The 22,964-nt window shown below is 36.1% G+C and overlaps 1 protein-coding gene across 1 annotated transcript in view; it reads left to right on the top strand.

Moving 5' to 3' along the window:
- The first annotated feature begins 529 nt into the window (after nt 1–529).
- The window catches only part of LOC105226836 (serum response factor homolog), a 55,539-nt gene continuing 33,104 nt past the window's right edge, over nt 530–22,964 (top strand). The window contains exons 1-2 of the mRNA XM_011205918.4: nt 530–2,441; nt 11,543–11,791. Coding sequence (XP_011204220.2) covers nt 1,815–2,441; nt 11,543–11,791 — 876 coding nt within the window. The 5' untranslated portion in view covers nt 530–1,814. The remainder of the gene's footprint in view (nt 2,442–11,542; nt 11,792–22,964) is intronic.

The raw sequence follows: 22,964 nt of genomic DNA, 5'->3' as shown, positions 1-22,964 counted from the left end.
GTTTGTATTGGTGCTGTTGTATTGTGAAAGATAAGGCCTTCATTGGCAGTAATAGTTAATTAAAGTCTGGCTTGAACGCTTTGAATATTCGTGAATGCCAAAAGAGAAGCCAATACCAAAAAAGCGTATAAGAAAACGAATGCACGAAAACAAAAACAATGCCATGAATGAAGCGCGCACCACAACACCGCTGAGCGGAGCGACAATAAAGCAGCTAGCTAGCGAATGAAAACTCAGTTTGCGACTTGAAAGAGTAAAGCAATTAAGTCTCCAGACAGGTAAAGTCTCCAATTTTGCTGGTCAATGAGTATGCTTGTTCACAAACTAAGAGTAAACATAATACGAGCGCGCTCCAAAACGAATGAGCTGTGTGGCGGCGCTCCGGCTGGTCTGTTGGCTAGCTGGCGCTCCAACAATATTGCTTTACGTGTGTGTGCTTTATTTGTCGTCACAACAGCGTTGGAGCTCTCCAGTTTGGTGTAGTGTAATAAGGAAAAATAAAACACGGTCGTGCTGTGTGACGCGATCGAAAGCGAGTTTATTCGGTAGCGCGCCTCCATCTAGAGAACATCAAGGTGGTCGCAATAACGACATAAACGCATAGATAATTTCATATTTGTCAGTTACAAGCGATATTTCCGCAGTTTACGTATTTCTTGCCAACAAGCGAGCGTACATAAGTGGTAATAGCACTCCTTATCAGTTGGCGGAACGGCATTTGGATTATAGCAATTTATAGCAGTGACAGCAAGTGCAGCAGCGCTAACAGTAGTAATCAGCAAAAAATTAACAACATTTATGGTGGATATTTAAAAAGTTCTTGACCATAAAAAGCAAATAAACAACTTTATCATAATTTGGTGAAATTCTACGGCAAACAAAAAACAAAAACATTTACTACAACACTGTGGCAACAATTGTACAATAAAAGCACACATTTTGCAACACTGAAACAGAATTGAAAGCAATTGACAGCGTCAAAAGAGCTGACAACAACAACAACTGTGTAGAAAGCAGCGCGTCCGAGAGAGAGAGGAGGAGAGCGAGCCATTTATAGTTTGACATTTGTTGATTCTGACAAGCGTTTAGTCGCCGCAGCTAAAGGAATCGAAGAAAAGTAATAGACCAATAGTTCGGACTGCCAAATTTTCGATGGTACATTCCGTTTGGAATTTGTGTTACATTTAGTTAAAAAATTGGTTGAAATTAAAAATAGGAATTGCAATCACTGCGCGACGTGCACGTTACCTGTGTGTTCGGTCGTTTTTTAAGTGTGCAAGCAAATTGGACGAGCCACATGCGTTAATTTGACAGTTGCGTGCAGCTGTCTCGTCGCCTTCTTGTTGTGTGTGGTGTCCGATTCGATTCTAATACGATCCGAGATTCCCTCAAAAAGTGTCAAAAGTGCGTTTTTGTGTTTATTTTTGGAATTCAAGTGTTTGCTGTTTTGTACAGGCCACAAAAGGCACCAATAAGAGCACACACATTCCCCGTGTTTACTCTGCATATACGAATTTGATTCAATTTAGTGTCGGAAACGAATGAGAAAGTGATATTACTATATATTGAAGTGGTGAGGTTTGCAGTGACGTGCCGTGCTGTGCTGTTTGATATCGTCTATCATAGCAAGTGTTCCTCCTGCTAACAGCTGTCATTTACGGTGTATCAAAAGCCTACGGCAATACTAACCACAGTATCACAGCGTTTACAAGCAACCGCTTTACAAACAGCAGTTGCTGCCAAGTGTGTGTGTACGTGTTATTTAATAAAGGTGTAAACATAAATTCGTCACGGTGGAGAACTTCTACCTTAGAATGGATCCTACGCGAGGTGACTCGCGCTACAACCTCAACTATCCTATGAGCGGCATCGGCCTAAGTTTGGCCGATCAAGCCGACTTATATGGTGGTAATCCAGCGGCTGTTAGTGCGCTTGGCGGTCGTCCACCATCAGGCGGTCTCATACAACCGATGGGAGGTGGTGCCGGTGTGGGATTCAGTTCCCGTGCGAGCGGTCTCATGCCCAACAGTACACAGTGTCAATCGTTGGTTAGCGGTGCTGGCAACAGTACAGGTGGCCATTCAAGTCAACAGCGCGGCATCAAGCGTGCTGGTTCCGATTGTTATGAAGATCATCATCGTAGTAGTAGTGCTACGGGTATGTCAACACAATCGTTGCAAGGACTCGATTGTGTTGGCGGTAGCGCACAACAAAGTGCACAACAGCAGCAACAGCAACAACAACAACAGCAACAGAGTCAAGTGAGTGGCAATGTGCCGGATGTGGTGGACGACAGTTATACTGCGTTGCAAAACAAAAAGTCACCTCCTGCTAATGGCAAGAAGACAAAAGGGCGAGTCAAAATCAAAATGGAATATATTGATAATAAATTGCGTAGATATACGACATTTTCCAAACGCAAAACCGGCATAATGAAAAAGGTGAGTGTGACAAAAGTAAATTTAGAATAGATAAGTTACTTATAACCGGGGCAATATGATAAGTGACACCTGATTTGGTAGTATTTAATTTATACATTGTATATGACTAATATAAATGAACTTTTTGTTGGACGCTATAGAGAAACAGCTGTTTCTAACAGTAAGGGGTTAGGTGTAGTCAAAGATGTGAAAAAAATATAATTAAAAAATTTTTGTTTTTGGCAGTTAATTTTATTTTTTATTTTAAAAAAGTAAAAACATATCATCCCTAAATGAGGTTTCAACTTGACCTGACTGAAGTTTGAAAACAAAAAATTTAAAGTAATGGCTGTTTGTGTTAATTAATTTTCAATCGATACTCCTAGCGTTGACAACCAATAGTCCTTGGAGATTTATCTAAAACCAATCAGAACAAAAAAGTTTTATTGATAGAATAATAATGTAGTGTATGGCTGAACTCGGCTATAAGCGCGTAAGCGGTGTCTACGCCAATTAAGAAGAAGAAGTATGGCTGAAGTTTTGTTTTTTTAATTTACAAAATGGTGGCAGTGATGGCAAATAAAAATCCAAATAAAAAAAAACTCGGTCAGTACTATTTTTCATGCTTTCAAAAAGCAGTATAAATTTTATTGAAATCTACCAAGCGATTTTCGAGATGCGGTGGTAATTTGGTCCTTTTACACTCACCAGTTCAAAAACATAATTTTTAGACAAACGCTTTGGTACTTTTACATTTAATTTCCTTAAAGTAATACCCAACTGCTGCCATCTACGAGAGTATCATTCCAGAACTTTCCAGAAACTCTTTTCTAATTATCATATAAATCGAAAAGTATTTGTGGGACTTACTTAAAGTTTTCAAAGAATATTTCTAAGATATCTATTATAGTAAAAAATACAAAAATCGTTTGTTTAAAATTCTCACTACCCTTAACCTCTAAAAAAAAAGTTGAAAAATACTTACGTACATTACGAAATCACCGCACGATAAGCCAAATGCTTAAGTGGTTTTTATTTAGCTTAGTTAAGTCAAACTCTTTAAAGTTTATTAAACGCACAAATATACATGTGTTTATTTAGCTATATTCTTGTTAAGTGCTCCTCTAGTTTGTGTCTTACCATCCATATTATTGGGTACGTGTGTATCCGCTTTCTATCAGTAGGCGTCTTATCTCTAAATGCAGCAGATAGACAAAAAATAACACGCTTTAAGTTTCACGGCCTTTTCTAAGTGCATCACACGAAATAAATCAATAACAAAACTTCAAGCAGTACGTACAGATATTGATACACTAGCTACTGTGTGTGTGCTTAATACAAAATGCGTTGTGAAAATGTTAAAGATGTGCGGCTTTTAATTCGGCAAGATTGTGCAAACCATAAAAAATAAAGTGTTAACACTTTGGCACACGCTTACGCATTTGCATTTAGGCTATTTTACCTTTTATCTCCATCAGCAATCGAATTTGGAATTTATTGCGGTGGCTAGTTTGTTGTAGCTAGGCTTCTGCCTTTAAGCAATTCTTTAGTTTTGGATTTAATGGTTTATTACTTTGTTAGTTTTTTATTTTTATGGTAACTAAGAGTAATGTGTAGCAATATTCCTAAAGCAAAATAAATAAATAAAGTCTTATAAAAATGTTGCTTGAATTTATGTATGTCTTATCAGATACACGATTTTATTTTAGGCTAATGCTGGTCCAATTGGAATCTGATTCGAAATTTAGTCAAAATCAAATTTCAATTCGCATTGAAAAGTCTTAGCTTTAATAAATAGCACTTCAGTTGTTTATTTTGTTCCAATATACAAAAACTATTTTTTTTTAATTAAAACCAAAAATATCGTTAACTTCGGTTGCACCGAGCTATAAATAACAAAACAAGGTAAACGGCGATCTCTCCGATCTTTCTCGCTTCCTCGCTGCACGGAACTTAATCCTCGCCCCCACAAATCCACGGTGACTATATTCCCAAACTGGTCGAAGGAGTACAAACTTGACCTTAATATTGCAGTCGTTGACGTTAAAATTCCGATTGTCAATAGTCCTAAATTTTTAGGTGTGACTTTTGACTTTGCTTTTGACTTTGCTCTTTCACTTCTCATACGACCGCGATTATAGTCAAAGTACAGAGACGCAACAAAATCCTCAAGTCGCTACTCGGCAGCACTACAACTTACAAGGCCATCGGCCGGCCGGGCCTTAAGTACGCCGCACAAATTTGGTCGCCTGGATGCAGTGAAACGCATACGAAAAAGCTCCGAACTACGACTCGATGCCTCTTGATGTCTCCCGTCGACCACCTGCATAGTGAGGCCCGTACGCTTCCTAGGAGCATCAAGAAGTCATTCCTCAACTACGTCGACGACATTAAACAATACCCCGACCAGTCTTCGGACTAGCTCTGACCATTCACAGTGGATCCATTAACACCTTCACTGACTCCCTCGTTGTGAATGGCGTACTTAGAGTCAAAGCACCACCTTGAGTTGCTGTGGGAAACGCGAGTGACATTTCCGCAGCTTCGTTCTGGATATTGTAGCAGCTTAAATTCCTACTTATCCAGAATAGACCCCGACGTATCTAATATATGTCCAGGGTGCAATTAAACACGCATGACACTGGCCACATTTTTTAAAGCCCTGCTAACCCTACGAATCTGACACCCTTCTGCCTTTGGTCCGACTCCGTCGAAACAGCACGTTGCTTGGGCTTACGGTCTGGATGTCGTCGACGACAACTTATCTAATCCTTACCATCCTAACGGGATTAGGTACCCGTTACAACAACAACAACTCTTCACAAATACAAAAGATTCCTTACAAAGACTTTTTTCGGTGAGCTTGAATTTATTGGGAGATTTCAAGATTGGCATAGGCAATAACCCAACCCTAGTTTTGTAAAGACATATCGTGAAATGAAAGAGATTTCCAGAGAAGAACCTAACCTACGTCTTTCAGTTTATATGACAGTTAAAAACTACAGTGGTCCTTTATCGGCGGCTCCGACAAATAAGCTGATTCTTAGGTAGGAAGATAGGTTGTGTGCAAAATTTCAGATCGATATCTCTAAAACTGATGTAGATATACGGAATTTTATCCGGCCAAGGACTGTCAACTTGGCAACATTCCTCGAAATTACAACAGAAATGTTTTCTGCCGCTACAACAATAAAAATAAATAGCAAGTCCGTCTAAAATCGTTGCTGTAACATTCTACAACCCCCGTCGCCGACAGAAAAGAGTAAGATCGCCGGTTCAGGCAATTCTTCCTTAGACGGTTAGGAAATTTTTATTGGAAACATCGGCTTATTCCCACGAAGTTCAACGAACTTAGCTTACTTAGTCGAATAGCAACGTAGAAATAGTGCCATAGTCACACATTAACGGTATTTTCTTATAGTTTGCAATAAACGGGCACAGATTTGGACAAGAAAGTTGCCAAATATGCTTAATTTAGGACAAAGTTCTGTTGGTTAGTTAATAGAAATATGAAAAGAAAACAGCAAAAAACTGGAAAAATGCTTTGCATATAACACACACATATACACATACATGTATGCTATGTGTAATAGCGAGGTAAATAGCAACATCTGCCAGAGGTGGGTGGCTGTACCTCATGGTAGATAAGCAAAACTCTGCCAGCAGATGCTCGTCACTACCAAAATTGGGCAGTTTTTTTTTTTTTGAGTATTTTGCGTGGTCGCTGACAGAGTTTAGGGCGCGCGCAACGTTTAACCACGCAAGCGACCAGTGTCCACTGCAAGCTGTACGTTGTTGTTTTCTTTTAATATATTTTATACATTTTGTAGATTGCTCGTATATATTTTAAGTGCTAAATAATGCCAAAAAAGTGTACCAAACACAATATTCGCGCACATGATATCATCGTGCGGCGTTCGACCCGGTTCATGATGAGTGGTTGTGCTGCACAAGCCTGACTTCCATTAAGTTTCTTTTATTTTCCTCTTAAGCAACCACGCATGCGTGGGTTAAGTTTTGCTCATTTGACTACACAGTGACATGTTGTTGCCGTGTCATCATTCGCCATGTGTTGCTTGTATGTTTAATGTGTGTTACATAGCTATTATTGATATGAAATCTAAAACGTAGAAACGCAAGAATATTGAAATCTGCACGCCTACAATGCTTGCAGCGGCGCATAATTATACAATCAAAGTGTTTATTGGAAAATTTATTATTTTATTGTAAGCTTTTTTTTTATTATATTATACATGTTCTGTGGAATAGATAGATATTTTAGTAATTAAAAAAAAAAGTTAACTTAGGTTGCAACAAGAATAATACCCTACATAAATAAAAAAGTTTCCATGCAAGCACTTGATTACGTACGTTCAGTTTGTATGGCAGCTATGTATATGCTATAGTGATCCGATCAGAACAATTTCTTTGGAGATTGTAGTATTGTCTGAGATAATAACCCATGCCGAATTTCGTGAAGTTATCTCGTCAACTTAGAGAGTTTTCCATACAAGAACTTGGTTTTGATCGATCAGTTTGTATGGTAGCTATATGCTATGGTGGACCGATCTGAACAATTTCTACTGAGATTGCAGTATTGTCTCAGATAATAATCTATGCCGAATTTTGTGATGATAGCTCGTCAAATGAAAAAGCTCTTCATACAAGAACTTGATACCTTTCGTTTAGTTTGTATGGCAGCTATATGCTATAGTGTTCCGATGTGAACAATTTATTCCGAGATTGTAGCGTTGCCTTGCGCAATATTCTGTGCCAAATTGCGTGAAAATATCTCGTCAAATGAAACAGTTTTCCATATAAGCTCTTGATTTCGATCGTTCAGTTTGTATGGCAGCTATATGCTATAGTGATCCGATCTGAACAATTTCTTCGGAGATTATAGCGTTGTCTTAAACATTGTTCTTTGCCAAATTTCGTTGAGATATCTCGTCAACTAGAAGAGTTTTCTTTGCAAGCACTATATTTCGATCGTTCAGTTTGTATGGCAGCTATATGCTATAGTGGGCCGATATTGGCGATTCCAACAATAGAGCAGCTTCTGAGGGAAAAAAGGACGTGTGCAAAATTTGAATCCGATATTGCAAAAGCAGGGGTCTAATACGCATATATAAAGGCATACGGACGGATAGGCAGATCCATAGCGGAGATGGCTAAATCGACTCAGCTCTTTACGCTGATCATTTATATATACACAATATAGGGTCTCCGAAGTTTCCTACTGCCTGTTGCTAACTTCGTGTCACGCTTAATGGTACACACTGTTCAGGGTATATAAATTGCAGTTACATTCCCATATGTCCAAAAGTCTATTTCTGCAGTCGCAGCAAAGCGTTGCAAGAATTTCACAAAGCTGCACATATGCGCATAGCGCATGCCATTCTGTCGATTGTGTAGCATGCCATGGGGTTGCACTGTTGTGTCATTGTGGCTGCCACCATCAGAGCCACCGCCACCGCCATCAGTGGCTTGGCACACAGCTGCCACAGCACGATAAATGGCAGCCGAAACATGAATTCTACATAAACAAATACGAGCATGTGAATGCACTTTTTTCTCACATTGAACGCCAAACACTTCACAGACCACCCCACCCCCCACACATGCCCGCCCGGTCCCATATGAGTGCCAACACGCTTGCGCTCGGACAGGATCAAATGTGTGGAAAAATTGTCGCACGTGCGATGACCACAAATAGAACATGTAAAACAGTGGTAAAAATTAAAATACAAATAAAAGCAGCAATAACAACAACAACAACACTCGAGTCTGCGCCTCTTCCGCGCTTTCCCCAGCCGCCACGGACAGCCGCTTGTGGCAGCGCAATTGCGCGCATAATAACAATGCATTTGTAGAGGCCGGCCAATCGGTAAGCGAAAAGGATGCCGCCAAAAGGTGTTAAATTGAATTTACGAAGGATTGCAGCGGCTTGTCGCAGTTTGTCTGCCAAAGGTGGTTTCCGAAGGCTGCCTGCTTGCTACTTGTAAATCTGCGTAGTTTTGCACAGAAGTGCCAACACAACGCCGGCAACAAACACATCGGCATAAAATAACAACAACAACAGCTAGTTGCTACAACGAGCTTCACACGTCGGCATTACCACCGACAATGGCCTGCCCAGCAGCGCGCTCGTTTGTTCCGGGAGGAAGACACAGTTGTCTGTTTATATGTGCATGTTGTTGTTGTTGTTATTGCAGTGATTTCTCTTGTTGTTTTTGCTGTTGCTGCTGCTGCTGTAGTTTGATTGCGATTACGATGGCGTTCGATGCGGCGAGAGATCGGTTGGTTGGTTGGGCAGTGCGCGCGCGCGCACCTAAATTCAAGCGCTTACATCCGCGCGCTGATCGTCGCTTTCCGATAAAGCCCAAACATTGTGTCGCAAACACAAATAATCGCGTTCTAACAAATGATTTGGTCTCTGCGGAGCAAACAAACAAAAGCGTAAACGTAGATTTTACTCGAATGTTAAATGTATAACACGATTGTTGTTGCTGCGCGCGCACGGTGAAAGAACGTACCGACGATTGGGCAATTGGGCGTTCGGGCGCGCCACGATTGTTGTTATTGCTGCGTACAGTGAAGGAACATACCGACGATTGCGCGTTCGGGCGCGCCGTCATTTGGTCGCTTCGTCGTTCGCTCCGTTCGCGCGTTCAAACGAATTGTAAGTCAACGAAATGCGACAACGAGCCAACGCGGAGCCGCGCTTCGCCGCCTGTCCATTACGCGTACGAATCTCAACCGTATGTAGTGTAGTGGTTGCTTCTTCTCCTTCTTACCGCGCTTCGCTCCTGTGCTGCCTGCGCCGCTACTTTGTAATTTCCTTGAACTTGCTTTTACTTGAGCAGCTTCCTCAAGCGCTGCGCTCGTTTGCGCTGCTTATTAAATGCAAGCAGCTACAACGCACGCACACATACACACACATGTACAATGGCTCTCCAAGTTAATGTATGTGCCAGCGCCGCGGATCGCACTATGCGCGCGCCGTACTTCGCTGGTGCAGCCGTTGGCGGTGCGTGCATGCTGGAGCGCGGCGCTGCGCACACGTAGGACAGGAGCTGCCTTTGGCGCACCATAGGCCTGTCAAGTTAGTCAATGCTGAAGTTTGCATTGGAAATTCAATGTGACGCATGCTTAACTAACAACATACAAACATACTTTGCTTTTATGCTTCTTTCTGCTTAACTCCATATATTTAAGTACATACATACATTCATATGTATGTTTGCCAGTTTGTATGTGGATATAAATCTACCACGCGTCTAACGATTTAACATTGATTGTTGTGTGCCTGGGAATATTTAGATTGCCATACAAATACAACTTTAACTTCTGCCATACGCGCTGATTGCCTGCCAATGTGCGCTTGCTTGTTCTTGCCATTAAGCTTTGATTGCGCTTTGAGAAATTATCATTTGTATTGTAATGTTATTAGTTGTGTTGTTGTTCTTGTTGTTGTTATTGTTGTATTTTTATTGCTTAACTAGCTAGCTAATCGTACCAATTATCATTCTGCATGAATACCTGCTCGGCGCAGTTCATAAATAAGCCAAGCGCTTGAGTGACAGGTCGGTACAAATATTTTTACTTTGTTAGACAAGCGCGTTTGACAGTAAATATGATGGTTTACCATGTCGCATGTTGTTGTTATTATTATTTTTTGTTGCTTTTTTTGCAACTTTAGTTGGCATTATATATTTTTGTTTTGTATTGGTAATGAGTTCTTGAAATGTTGACACCTATCTATGGAGACATTTTACTTAGTGCCGTCACACCTTTTTTTGATTTGTCTCATAATGTGCTATAAATGTAACAGGTCAATTGAAAAGTCCACGGCTTGACATGCAGATGGCGCTACTAGAATTAAATCCATATGATTTTAGTTAGCCCTAACCCGCAAAAGGAGGATGGAGTCATGTGTAGAAGTTCACGCAAGTGAGGAAAGTTCTCTGAGCGAAATTCACTTGGGAGTGGCCAGAAACGATTATTTTACATATGGCTCAAGCAGCTCACGACTTCCGGTTTAGACCAAGTATCTTCTGGGTAGCCAAAAAACATACGTTTGAAATCGAGCTAAAATGAGAAGGCGAAACATTCCTCCCCAGGGTTTTGCGATGGCTTTGGGAACAGCCTCGGATGAGAGAGCCCCCTTTTGATGACGACCACTGCAAACCCATTAAGGATTTCGATTTAAGGACATGCACCTGGAATGTTCGGTCCCTTAATTAGAAAAGTTTCGCTCCCCAGCTGGTTGATGTCCTCGTAAAAGTTTAGGCTGACATCCCCACCGTCCAAGAAGTGCTATGTATGGGACAAGAACTGAGACGAGTAGGCTCTTGATGTATTTACTGCAGTGGTCATATAAAGGCTCGTAAATTCGGTGTGGGATTCGTGGTGGGATATAGACTGCGTCGCCGAGTCCTGGCATTCACCCCGGTGGATGAACGTCTAACCACAATCCGCATCAAAGCGAAGATTTTCAAAATATCGCCCACGACCCGAAGGAAGAGAAGGACGAAGTGGCCAAAGATATCTTCTACAATCGCTTTGAGCGCACCTATGAGAGCAGCGACTTTAAGGCCAAGGTGGGCAAAGAAGGTATCTTTGGCACAACGGTCGGTAAATTCAGCCTCCATAATGAAACATCCCCAAATGATCGGCTTCGCCGGGGCCCGAAATATGGTTATCTAGTACTAGATTTCGGCATAGAAAATTTCACTATAATCGGTGTATCACACTTAAAGGAAACTATGTTGAATGAAAAAAAAGCAAATTTTGCAAAAACAGCAGGGCAGGGACTTTTCAATTGACCTGTTAAGGCATCTTCCAAAAATCTTTCTATTCGGTTGTTCACCGAGTAATTTCGTATGATGACAACAGCTGATCTTATTTGCCTAAGAAAGACCGAAAACAACATTTTCGGCGCTCAAACAGAAGAGGTCAGAATTGGTCAATAGAATAGGTGTACAGAACCTATTTCCTTAAGTTTAAGACAATAATACATTTTGCTACTGAAACCATCTACCATAATATTAGCTCAGACACTATCTTTTAAGCTTACTATAAAGTCAAAATTTATAATATCTATCTTCATTCAATTCCAGGCATACGAACTGTCCACACTAACCGGCACCCAAGTGATGCTGTTAGTCGCCTCCGAGACTGGACACGTTTACACGTTCGCCACCCGCAAACTACAACCAATGATCACATCCGAGGCTGGTAAACAACTAATACAAACATGTCTCAACTCACCGGATCCGCCCAGTGTGGGTGGCGGTGATCAACGCATGTCAGCGACTGGCTTTGAAGAGACCGAATTAAGCTATAACATAGCGGACGAGGACTCAAAAGTAAGACAATTAATTTACGGTCATCATGGTCACGCTCATCTCAGTCATCCGCAAGCGCCTGCATCACACTACGGACTCGAGCAGAGTATAATGCAATCGCCATATAGCGGTGGTCAACCATCGCCACTGTCGCATGCGCAAGCATATGCTACACATGGCGGGCATGCGCATCATACGCACGTGCCACATGTGCCACATTCGACGCACTCGCATATGTCGCATACGCATGCGCAGCGATAGGTTAGTTAGACGTGTCTTTATGTGTGTGGGTGCCATGCCTGCCTACAAATTGATGGCCGTTACGAGGTCTACGTTAAGCGTTAGTACTATACATATAGCAAAAATACAGCGAAAGCATTACTAGCTTTTGCCGAGCTTTTAAGCATATGAAAGCTTTTGCCGAGCTTTCATGCTTGTGAAAGCTTTTGCTGAGCTTTCATGCTTGTGAAAGCTTTTGCTGAGCTTTCATGCTTGTTAAAGCTTTTGCTGAGCTTTCATGCCTATGAAAGCTTGTCACATATGCGCATGTGCTTTCGCGGCAGCTTTCCTGTGTGCGTAAAATTTGCCGCTTAGCGTTAGTTTATACATATTTTTGTGGCAATTTATATTGTCAGCTGTCAACTGTCAACTGTCAGTTGTCATGTCACTATTTTTATGAGTTAACTTAACACTTTTTCACTTCTTCAACGCGTGTACTTAAACAATGAAATCATTAGTTGAAATTCAGACATTCCAAACTGTGCCTTACATTTTAACTACCGTTATTTTGTTTGCATACGACAAAATAGTAGTTCATATTCGTAAGCTTTCTCCACTACAATTACACTTAGTTGTATGTAACGAATATAAACGAATATGAGCAATGATCTCGCCTTTAATTAGCACATAAATGCTCAATAATTTAATATGTTATGAACGGTAATATATATAATAATATATATTAAAGAAAAAAATACAAAAACAAAAACAAAAAACGTACGAATATACGAAACTAGTCATTTATGATGAGTTGACACGAAACTGCAAACGGTAACCAGACAAAATCCACAGACCAACCATTCTCGTACACACCCACTACCCACTCGTACATACATACATATCTACAATTCTGTTCGTAAATCTCAAGTAAGTTGAACTGTGCCATATTTTTACTGCAATTTCACGAAAAGAAAGCGAAACACATAAAACGAATGCTGAAACCCAAAAACAATCAAGTTTCAGCACGGACTGCATAAATGTAGTCAAGCGCGCTTTTAGGCGTATAGCCTTGCGTCATTGTCCCTTCGTCTTCGCTACGTGCAATCACAACAACGTGTATCCCAGTGCCATAAATTGGAGCTTACTCTACCCACTCTAGCAAACAATAGCAACAACAACACAACAGTTGTTGTAGCAAACGGACGAAAAGTGCAAAAAGCGCGCAAAGTGAGCAACTAGTGAATTGTTTTTTTTGTTTAATAATTATTTAAAGGAAAATCTTAAACTGAATTCAGTGCCATTTTTGAACCAACTCGAAGGCTTTAAGTTTTCAAACGGCTATTTGCAGAAAGTAGAAAAAGTAGCAAGCAAACAAAAGTGAAAATAAAAGAAAAATAAAAAAGAAAAATAAAAAAAAAAAATAACTAAAAAATATAATTTTTTAATTTCGAATAATTTGTGCAATAAACGATATACATACATATTTAATTACCAATTACGTGTAAATGAAATGATATAGTTATACATACATACATACAGATATGTGAATAATATGCAATTATGAGTTAAAATATTATTCTGCTGCAGAGTCTATGTAGTGTTGGCGCATGGCGGATATGAGATTGCGCGCGATCACGTGAATAATGTGTTTGTTTTCATATACATGTAGTATATAGTTATAGAATTTTGTAAGTAGTAAGTGTTTAGTTGTTGTAAGCATACATATATATACATATATACGTAAAAGAAATTATTAGACACAGTTGCTTATTATTGTTGTTAATGTAGATTTGCAAAATCGAAATGAAAAGACAGCATTTTAATGCTTCCGATGCGTGCGTGTAGTGGTTGAAGAGTTGGTTTGGCGGGCAAGCAAACGACAATGCGTGATAATTTCAAAAGAAATAACAAGTTCAGTTAATTATAATGTCAAAAATTATTTTGATAAAGTTGCTAGTTTAAAAAATATAAATTTTTAGCTCACTTTTACTAAATATAAAACAAAAAATAAAAAATAAAAAAAATATATAAAATGTTGAAAAAATTATTTTGACTAACTAACTAACTAATGTTTAGTTTCAATGTTGATTCAGATACTTAACTGAGACAAAATTTTTCTACAAGTTCTCAAAAAAATATGGAATTAAATTCTAACATTTTTACCAAATATTTTCTATAAGATTTTAATATACATATAAACATTTTTGTTTAAAAATTTAATTTCGATTAAAATATTTCTTGGAATCTGCTACGATATTTAATATTTTCTACATGATTTTATTAGAGATGTATATTAAATAAGTATTTATTAAAAATTTTAAATTTAAATAAAAAAAAAACATTCATAACATAAAAATCTAAATGTAAAACAAAAAAGAAAAAAATAAATTAAAAAAAATTAAAAAAAGTTAATTAAGAAAAAAATTTAAAAATTCATTTAGAAAAAAAATAATTTAAAAAACAATAAAAATATAGTAATATTAAAAATTTAAAAAAATAATTTAAAAAACAATAAAAATATAGTAATATTTAATAAAAATAAATTAATTAAAATAATTACTTAAAAATTACTCAAGTAAAAAACTTGAAAAAAAACTAAATTTATATATTTTATTTTAACTCTTTAAAAGAAAATCGCAAATACGTGTTATTAACCTAAAATGTTTAAACCAAAAATTTGAAAATTAACGTTTGCGCTAAAAATTTACTATATGTGACCTGGTCTACGAAAAGGGGGCTTAGGTGTCAAAAAAAAAAAAACAATTAATGAGATAACTGACGAAACGAGTTGTTTATTTTTAACAGCTTTTCCCAGAAAACTAGTTTTCGCACGTTAGCTCCCTTTTCGTAGACCAGGTCACATATAATGTTAGTTTTATTGCTATTAAACTAATAAAATATAAAAAACTAATTAACTGAAAGATATCACAAATAAAATCTGCAGGAAAATAAAAATAATTAAACTCAATAAATTTTAAAAAGTTTTTCACAAAATTTTTTATTTTTGCAAAATGACAATTTTTTTTTTTATAATATTGCAAAAATTTTTTTCTCCCTCAAAGAGCAACAAAAAATATTAGGAAACGGTTATATTAAAAAAAATAATGTATCTAAAGAAAAAAATTCAATTCTAGAATAATAGATTTTTTTTTAATTTTTTATTACATATTGAATTTTTTGTCAAATCAAAAAATAACAGTAATAAAATAAATTTGACATTCGTTTTTATCAAAATTTTTTAAAACAATTTTTGCTTGTCTGATATAGCGATTTTTCGTAAAAAAAAAAATTTCACAAAAATATTTTTTTTACAAAATTAATTTTTTTATTATAAAAATCTGTCCCTGCCTGATAGCATAATAAGAAATAATATAAAACAGAAATAATATAAAATTTACATACTTTACATACATATTTACATATCCATATCAAAAAACAAAAACCAAACTTTAAAGCAATGTTTATTTCAAAAAAAAATTATATAAAATTTTTTCTAAATCTTCTGCAATTAAATAAAAAAAAGTAAAATTCTATAAATTTTAAAAGTTTTCTAACAAAAATGTCGTAATTTTTTTTTGTGTAGTTTTTTTTTTCTATATATAGGGTGATTTTTTAAGAGCTTGATAACTTTTTAAAAAAAAAAAAAACGCATAAAATTTGCAAAATCTCATCGGTTCTTTATTTGAAACGTTAGATTGGTTCATGACATTTGCTTTTTGAAGATAATTTCATTTAAATGTTGACCGCGGCTGCGTCTTAGGTGGTCCATTCGGAAAGTCCAATTTTGGGCAACTTTTTCGAGCATTTCGGCCGGAATAGCCCGAATTTCTTCGGAAATGTTGTCTTCCAAAGCTGGAATAGTTGCTGGCTTATTTCTGTAGACTTCAGACTTGACGTAGCCCCACAAAAAATAGTCTAAAGGCGTTAAATCGCATGATCTTGGTGGCCAACTTACGGGTCCATTTCTTGAGATGAATTGTTGTCCGAAGTTTTCCCTCAAAATGGCCATAGAATCGCGAGCTGTGTGGCATGTAGCGCCATCTTGTTGAAACCACATGTCAACCAAGTTCAGTTCTTCCATTTTTGGCAACAAAAAGGTTGTTAGCATCGAACGATAGCGATCGCCATTCACCGTAACGTTGCGTCCAACAGCATCTTTGAAAAAATACGGTCCAATGATTCCACCAGCGTACAAACCACACCAAACAGTGCATTTTTCGGGATGCATGGGCAGTTCTTGAACGGCTTCTGGTTGCTCTTCACCCCAAATGCGGCAATTTTGCTTATTTACGTAGCCATTCAACCAGAAATGAGCCTCATCGCTGAACAAAATTAAAGCGCGAAACACATTTCGAACCGAACACTGATTTTGGTAATAAAATTCAATGATTTGCAAGCGTTGCTCGTTAGTAAGTCTATTCATGATGAAATGTCAAAGCATACTGAGCATCTTTCTCTTTGACACCATGTCTGAAATCCCACGTGATCTGTCAAATACTAATGCATGAAAATCCTAACCTCAAAAAAATCACCCGTTATATGTATGTATATGTGACCTGGTCTACGAAAAGGGAGCTAACGTGCGAAAACTAGTTTTCTGGGAAACTAAAAAGTGAAAATTGATTTTTTGACACCTAAGCCCCATTTCCGTAGACCAGGTCACATATACAAATTTTTTCCACAAAAAATTACAAATTAAAGGTATTAAAAAAAAAAATAGAAAAAAATGGGTAAATTTAACAATTTTTGCTTATAACAGATTTATTTATCAAAATTCTGTTCAAACAATATTCTTTAGTCTGACTAACTTGTAGTTATAAAAAAAAAATAAAATTCAATAAATTTAAAAATTGTTGACAAGAAAAAAAATTGGCAATAATTTCACAAAACTATTTTTTTTACAAAATTAATTTTTTTATAAAATTAAATTTTTTATAAAATTCAGTAAGTTTAAAAATTTTTGCCAACAAAAATGTACAATAATTTCACAACAAAAATATTTTTTTTTTATAAAATTACATTTATTTATAAAATTAAAAATATCTTTTTCCTCCTGATCGGACAATCAAAAATAATGTCAAAGAGAAATAATATAATAAACATGCAAAAAAATAATCAATCTTCAAAATAAAAGAAGTTTTGAAATTAATATTTTAATTTAATTAATTAATATTTTTGTTAAAATATTTTTTTTTTTACAAAATTCGTTGTACAGACACTGAAAATAATATAAAAATTTAAATGATATAACTTACTTAAAAAACCTTCTAAAAAAAATCAAAATTTACATAAAAAAAATAAAATTTTAAATTATAATTTAATGAAATGTTTGAAATTTTCACCAATTTTCCTCTCAGTTGATAAAAAATTAATATAAAAATGGAAACTATATAACCAACTTATCAAAACCCTAACTACGCAAAATTACTTAAAAAAATCACAATTTCCAATAATATTAAAAAGCAAAATTTTCAAAAGTAATAATTTATAGTAAATGTGCGAAAGTTTTTTCCAATGCCACCAACCAATTTTAAGCAAAAAATATGAAATTACTTAAAATTCAAACTCTTCAACCATTACACGCCATTCAAGAAAAACGCTATATATAATTTTCTAGAATTTTTATGCTTAGCACGTTTGATGTAGAAATTTTTAGTTTTATTTATCATTTAGCTAGTTCTTTTATATTTACAAAAACATACACATATATACATACGATTATTTATTTCTGTCGAACAGAAATTAAAAAAAACGTAGTAAAATACAATACTTTATATGTATTAATTAGTAACAAAAAAAAAAACAAAAACAAAAACAATTATTTTTAAGCTTAGCAAATGCACTATGAAATTAATCAAACGGCTCCCGAACTATTTTTTAAATAATATATAAACAAACAACATTAAAAGTCAGAGATCAAATAACCGCTGTAATTATTAAACAACAACAAAACAAAAAAAAAATATTAATAATAAATACAAAACTATTGTAATTTTAGTGAATTTTGTAATGATTACAAAGATAACTGTTTGCTTTATTTGTTGAAAAAGTGTGCTTGTGTGCGAAAAACGGTTGCGACCGAACCATAATTAATTTGAAATTAGGCAGTAATTAAAAAAAAATTTAAACATAGTTGCTACAATTTCTATTTGCTGTGTGCTCAGCTTAAACTTGTCTGAGAAAATCGTGAATTGCAATGAGACAATTGAAATTGAACTCTCTTCTCATCACCTTTATATTTTTTTAAGCTGCTTATTAGGGGTATTCGACGGTTTTCAAACCACTCTTGGTTTCTGTTAGCCTTATGTGCCATATTTTTTAAATTTTTTTAAATATGTTTGTACAGTTCTCTGAGCTTTTGTAGTATGCTTAAGGTTATTCTACAAAAGTTAGATCAATATTAAAGCTTTTTTTTAGGTTGGTTTGGTTAAGTTAGATGACTGATTCCTCAAAACGGCGATGATTCATACTTTAACTGCTATTTACAGTCCTTTGAGAGGCAAGAAAAAGCTCTTGTAGTTGTCTATGAAGTCTCAACAAAGTGCCTTGAGTTTATTACAAATCTACTTGAGAGCTTTATTTCTACTTCCGCTATTTAATCTGGTTGACTAAAAGTACGAGATCCGCTGTATTTTGGACTTTAACTGGTAAAGGATTCCTCATTCATTCGAGTAGAAAGTGTTGATATGATTCTATCTCTTCTACTTCAGTGCCCAGTTAGAACTTCTATAACTATTGAACTGTGAACTTTGCTGAGAGCGAGGAGCTTACTAAATCTCTTACGGATTAGTCAGGGCCAAGAGGATCTATTTTACTAATCAGAGCTCGTTTTTTTTCATTTTCCTTTGCCATTAGTGTTTTTGCTTTTGTTGTAGCGACAGAAAACATTTCAAGTTATTTCGAGGCATGGTACTGAGTTGACAGTCCTTGGACGGATAGAAATCCGGTTACATAGACCCGACTATCGTGAGAACTTTATTGCCATTTAAGGTTTCTTGAATTATCTGCTTCAAACAAGGAACGAATTAGAACAGTTTCTTTGAGTATTTTATGATTGATGGTTCTTCAGGTTCTTGATTGATTGCTTCAATTTTTTCGTTAACTTACTTCTGCAGGTAGTTTTTGAGTGTTCGTACGCAATTATATTTGAGCTTAAGATTTATCTCTTTGCATTGCTATTTCTATGCGATTCTTGAGATCAATTCTGAAGCGTTCCACATAGACCACTATATTTAACGATGTATGTAAATGCTTCTCATACATAATTAGTGGCTGTTTCAAAGGTCTATAACTCCGTAAATATGCCAATAAAGAATAATAAGTTTCAAAGGTCTTTTCAACAGAGTATTGAAACACATAAATTGCCTCAGAATGTTGACTTACCTGGTTCGCTTTGTTGTAATGTCTGAAAATTGTCATACTTGTGGATTAGAGCTTCTTTACTACTTACTTTTTGAAAGAAAATATTTAAGAATAAAAACGAATAGCGTAACTGCTCATAATCCGCTTCTAGAACTATAAAAGTTGGTGACTATTGTAAGCATTACACTTTTTTTCTTCGAACGGCATAAACCTAACCTAGCAACTGCACAAAGACAACTTATAGAATTTCATATGTAGACAGCAAAGTTAGCAAAAGTTGATTTTCTAAGTTCTGTGTGTATATTAAATTTGTCATGCTTACTATATATATCATATGTCATCATGACGAGCTGAGCCGATTTAGCCATGTCCGCCAATCTATTTATACATACACGCACCAGTCCCTCCGTTTTTGAGTTAACGATCTGAAATTTTGCACTCGTTTTTTTCGCTCCAAGATGCTGCTTATTTCTCAGAATCGCCGATATCGAAGCACTATAGCATATAGCTGTCATACAAACTGAACGATCGGATTCAAGTTCTTGTATGGAAAACTTTTTAATTTTACGAGATATCTTCAAGAAATTTGGCAAGAATTATTGCCTAATGCAGTAATGCAATTTCCGAAGAAATGGTTCAGATCGGCTCATTATAGCATATAGCTGTTATACAAACTGGCTGATTAAAATCAAGTTCTTGTATGAAGAACTTTTCTATTTGACAAGATATCTTGACGAAATTTGACGTGGATTGTTGTCCAAAGCAACACTACAATCTCCGAAGAAATTGTTCAGATCGCACCACTATAGTATATAGCTGTCATACAAACTGACCCATCCAAATGAAGCTCTTGTATGAAGAACTTTTTTATTTGACAAGGTATCTTTACGAAATTTGGCATATATTGCTGTTTAAGGCAACACTACAATCTCCGAATAAATTTTTCATATCGGACCACTATAGCATATAGCTGCCATACAAACTGACTTACAGCTATAAGAAATACACCTGTGAAAGGCAGTTTTTTCTTGTTATTATTTGACTAATAGCAGTGGATTCATTCATTTTAAGGCAGAAGCGCTGACTTGATTACTCATACATACACCTATATGTAAATTGTTTTTTTTTTTTTAGTGTTTACATATATTTTTTGAGTCAATATGCGTATTAAAATGCATATTGCGTTGTCGCTTCCGCTGCTCGTAAAACTACCGCTGTTGAGCCTACACAAATTACAAAAACACAAATGTATAATATGAAAAATATATTAATCATATTCATATTTACTGTATACAATATATATAGTAGGTATTTAGCTAGAAAATTATCGCGCTTGTAACGGCTTGGAGCTAAAGCGCAGCTTCGCAATCAATCAAGCGTTTTGATTTATACCGAGAAATTTCTTCGCTAATTATTATGAAATTTATAGGCAATTCACGCGCCTGCTACTTATTTTCTAACGCGCCACATTCACTGAACTGCGCCAAGCTTTTCCGCACTCTCGCCACATGCCGCCAAACACATTTTTATTGATTCGCGCGCAATACGAATAATGTCAATGTCAGTGGCAGTGGCAGCGCTGTGACATTAAAGCGTGGGACACAATGACGTGTGCCACATGCCGCCCAAAAGTTTGCATACTACTTACCACACAGTTAGGCGAACGCGCACACATGTGTGTGTTTATATATACTCACGCTTGTTTAAATTGTAGGCAGCTGAGCGCATGCGCGCAAACGACTTTGCCGATAGCACGAAGCAAATTACAAAAAGTGTTTAAAAAATCACAAAAAAATTTACAAAAAATATCACAAAAAAAATAATAATAATATTAAAAAATCAGAGCAACGCGCTGGCTAAAGCTAAAAGCAAAACCTCAGTTTTCCACTTTACAAAGAGCTTGAAGCTTGTTAAGCGTAATCGCCAGCTTGGATAGTAGGTGTTACTTTTTAATTTATTTACAAGCGATTTTGTTTTTCCTATGCAAAATAGCGACGGTGTCAGCGGCCGGCGCGCTTGCTGCGCGCGTCGCTAAGTGATCTTCATTATGAGCAACAACAAGTTCGGCGACGGCGATGGCGTCCGCGTCAGCGTTCATTATCAGCACTACCTACCTATTGCGCGCGCTTGCGCTTGACTTCTACGCCACTTTGTAAACAATAGCTGTTTGAATAAATAATAAAAAAAATACAAAAATATATTTCTTAGCTTTAATTTTTATTAATTTTTTATTGAATGCATATATTTAGAAACGCGGCTTGTTGGCTTGCCGCTTTAGTAGACCAAATTTGGTCGGCGTTGTGCGCTGTAGGTAATTTCACATAAACATGTGCGCCTAGCGAATGCATAGCTATTGCATGTGTATGTGTGTGTGTGTGTCGCGATGGCAGCGCCTGCTCAAGCGCGCGCGTTCGTATGAATGAAGTATCGCGTGAGCGCGCGTTTGAATTTGTCAATGAGTTGGTAAGCGTTCGTGTCAGTGTATATCCGCTATGCACATACGCGCTCATGTGTGTGGGCTAGTAATTTTTTGCTTTGACTGTGTATGTGTGGTGTGTGTGTGCGTTTTCGTGTTGGTGAATGGGTTAGTGATTCCAATGATGCCGCCAACTCGCTGCACAGCTCGCTGTCAAGGTTAAACGCTGAACCGCGCGCGCACCGGTACGCTGTTTCTGGTAGTGGGTTGCGCGTTTTTTAATATTTATTTCTGTTTTTTTTTGTTTTTTTTTTTTAATAAAATACGAACATATAGCGCTTTTAATTGTTATACTTAATTTCTGTATATAATTGTTGTATTTTTGTATTTCCACTCATTTGCGTCCCTTAGCATCTACTTACAAGCGCGCGCTTGTCTATTTTATTGACTTTTTCTTTGCGCGGGTGTGTGATTACATATTCGTATGGTTTTTTTCTGCTGTGTGCGCGCTGTTTTACAGATGTACATATGTAGATGTGTGTGCTGCTGCGCTCTTACCGTGACTACCATATATGGTTTGGTTCTTTCATGATTTTTCGGCTGCCGCATGGCGTCTTATTAATACTAGTTGTCGTCAATTTAGCAATTCTAAGCGGACAAGCAATGTCTTTAGTTGCATTCAATATTCAACTGCGTACACATATATACATACATACATATGTTTGTGGATGTGTATGTGCCATTGCATCGGTAATTCAATTTGCAGAGTATACATTTAAATAAATTTTTGTTGATTGAAATATTACATTTTAAATTTTTTTAAAAAATATCTTTATTTTTATTATTTTTTTCTAAAATATTATATATAATATTTTATTATTTTTTTTTTGTATTTTTTTTTTTTTTTTAGGATTTCTCTGTTTATTATTTTAATTTTTATTGTTTTTATCTAATTTTTTTATTATAATTCTGTTTGCTACAAATAAAATATTTTTATGTTTTAATTAATTTATTATGTTTCAGTACATATTTTTTATTTTAATTATTTTAATTTAATTTTTTATTTTTTTTTATACTACTTTTTTTTACTTTTTTTATTATTTTTTTTATTACAAATATTTATTAACTATATTTCTCAAAAAATAATATATTAAATATTTTTGGAGATTTTTTAGTATTTTTTGTTTTTTATTTTGA

This window comes from Bactrocera dorsalis, chromosome 3 (assembly GCF_023373825.1).
Source record: "Bactrocera dorsalis isolate Fly_Bdor chromosome 3, ASM2337382v1, whole genome shotgun sequence".
NCBI classification, from domain to species: Eukaryota; Metazoa; Arthropoda; class Insecta; order Diptera; family Tephritidae; genus Bactrocera; species Bactrocera dorsalis.
Note: the sequence above shows the minus strand (reverse complement) of the source record. Positions and strands in the feature narration are given on the sequence as shown.